This window comes from Alligator sinensis, unplaced genomic scaffold (genome assembly GCF_000455745.1).
Source record: "Alligator sinensis unplaced genomic scaffold, ASM45574v1 scaffold440_1, whole genome shotgun sequence".
NCBI lineage: Eukaryota > Metazoa > Chordata > Crocodylia > Alligatoridae > Alligator > Alligator sinensis.
This window is the reverse complement of record NW_005842950.1, coordinates 48,821-50,944: the sequence shown is the minus strand read 5'-3', so window position 1 is coordinate 50,944 and position 2,124 is coordinate 48,821. Positions and strand designations below refer to the sequence as shown.

General features: G+C 48.8%; 1 protein-coding gene across 1 annotated transcript; it reads right to left on the bottom strand.

Moving 5' to 3' along the window:
• Positions 1-127: 127 nt before the first annotated feature.
• Positions 128-1,535, bottom strand: LOC112548127. The gene is made up of 2 exons (XM_025192611.1): positions 712-1,535; positions 128-625 (listed from the first exon to the last, which is right to left on the bottom strand). The coding sequence occupies exons 1-2, from the start codon at positions 952-954 to the stop codon at positions 227-229; spliced, it is 642 nt and encodes a 213-aa protein (XP_025048396.1). The 5' UTR covers positions 955-1,535; the 3' UTR covers positions 128-226.
• Between the last annotated feature and the right edge of the window lie 589 nt (positions 1,536-2,124).

Here is a 2,124-nt window from a genome sequence, read left to right as displayed (position 1 = left end):
ATAAAGACCTTAATAAAGTCTGAGAGGCAATCTTCGCCCTTAAATTCCCAAGTCTGCTCTGTCTCTTGGGTCCTACCCTCCCAAGGGTTTTCTAGAGCTAACACCATTGCAAAAATGTAATTTGGTATGTGAATCCCAGTCTCCTGCATGCATTCAAAATCATAAAAAATGTAACCCTCCCCTATTTCAGGTTTAGTAATCTGGGGCATAAAGCACTGGTGCTTGTCTACATCCTTGATCTGCCCGTAGCACTGTTTGCATTGCCTCTCCTTACATTTGTGGGTTTTATCCACATAAGATTTACACACACACACACACACACACACCAGCTCCTCTCCAAGTTCAAAACACTCACCAGTGGCTCTGCCCCCCCAGAGACATCTTCTTCTCCCTCAGCATCCAAAATGAGACACCCCTCTTCTCCAGAATCATCAGCATCTACTCTGGGCCCTTGGCCACCAAACATCTCAGGAAACTCTTGGCTTAGGCGGCTACTCTCCTTAATCTCCCCCTCTTCAGAACTGTCGCTACAGTAGCATTTTCTTGGCAGACATTTATCTGGTCTTTGTGGTAAAGCAGGAACAAAGTGTCTTACTGGTGTGGTGTAAGAATTCATACTTGCTCCCTGTGAAGAGACAAAAGAGTTAACACAGGCCCCCCCCATTACTGTAGAAAGCCGCCCCCCCTCCAAAATAATTCTAGGCTAGTTACCTCAGCAGAGTCTTTGGGGTTGAGGTTGTCTGCCACTCCCAGGCTCTCTGCCTGTGGCTCTGATGCGGTCTGTTGAGGGTATGCCACGGTCCCCGGATCTGTTTTGGGAGTCCGGGAATCTGTCTCAATCACTGAGATCTCACCCATAGTGCTGTTGAGAGAGGTCTGAACAGTGCCTGAGGCTTCCAAAGTGTAAGAATCCATATTTGTTTCTGTCTGTATTAGCGTGGTCTCAGAAAACATGCGGCCTAGTTTGGAGGGTTTTCCCAACAGGATTTAGACAAGAGACAGGCCAGGGACTGCCAGCCTAGGTCCCACCCCCCACCCCTATACTTGCCCCCCTATTGGCTCAGCGGCATTATGGGGTGGAGGAGTTTCCCGGTTAAGGAGTGACTCTTCTGATGTCATAGGCCATGTGATGGGAAAAGGGTGTTCTGGGATGGAACATGGCGGTCAAGATGGCCACCAACATGGGTCCCAGGCAGCTGGGCCTGGTGAGGTCACAGGCCATGTGATGGGAGCAGGGTGTTCTGGGATGCAACATGGTGGCCAAGATGGCCACCAACACAGCTGCCAGGAGGGTTCAGGGGTGAAGTTTCTGGTGGCAAAGGTCAGGGGTTAGGGGGAGGACTTCCGACCGTAAGATGGCGGCCAAAGATGCCAGCCAAGATGGCGGGCAGGGGGCGTGTCTAGGGGGGGTTGGGGTGGAGCTAGGATGGGGCCAGGGGCAGGGCCAGGGGCAGGGCATCTGTCAGTGGGCAGGGCTTGTCAGTTTGACAAGATGTGTACCCTATATACTACTCCCCACATTACCCGGAATCTACTTTTTCCCCCCTGTACATTTAAAGAAGGATTTCTTGTTATCCTTGATCTGGGTCGCTAGTCTCAGTTCCATCTCTGCCTTGGCCTTCCTAAAAGTCCCCCTACAATCCTGAGCAATGGAGGTATGGTCCTCCCTGGTGATGGCCCCTCCCTTCCATTGGGTGGGATTAAAGGGTCTCCTGATTCAATTCGGATTTGGGGAATCTGGCCACCGAATTGGGCCAAATCAAATCAGCAACCAAAGTTTTGCACAGCCCTACTGGGCATGTCTACACCTTCATTAATGTGCCTTAGATACTGATCATTTAGTTTAGTACTTGCTTAATGAAGTACTAACTAAATGTGAAGTAACTAGATTTACTGCGCAGTAGCACCAGTGCATGGTTTTTTTCATGACTTTTTTGCACATTAACCTAATAACACTGCACAGTAGGCTACTGACATAGGTTTTAACTGCCACGCTACTCTGCAGTGTTATTAGGCTAATGCACAGTAAGTGTCTCATATAGTATTACCCAGTGGGTGTTTCTCACAGTCATGCTTTATAAAACTGCTAATAAGTGATATTTACAATAAGAAATTGATTCAAAT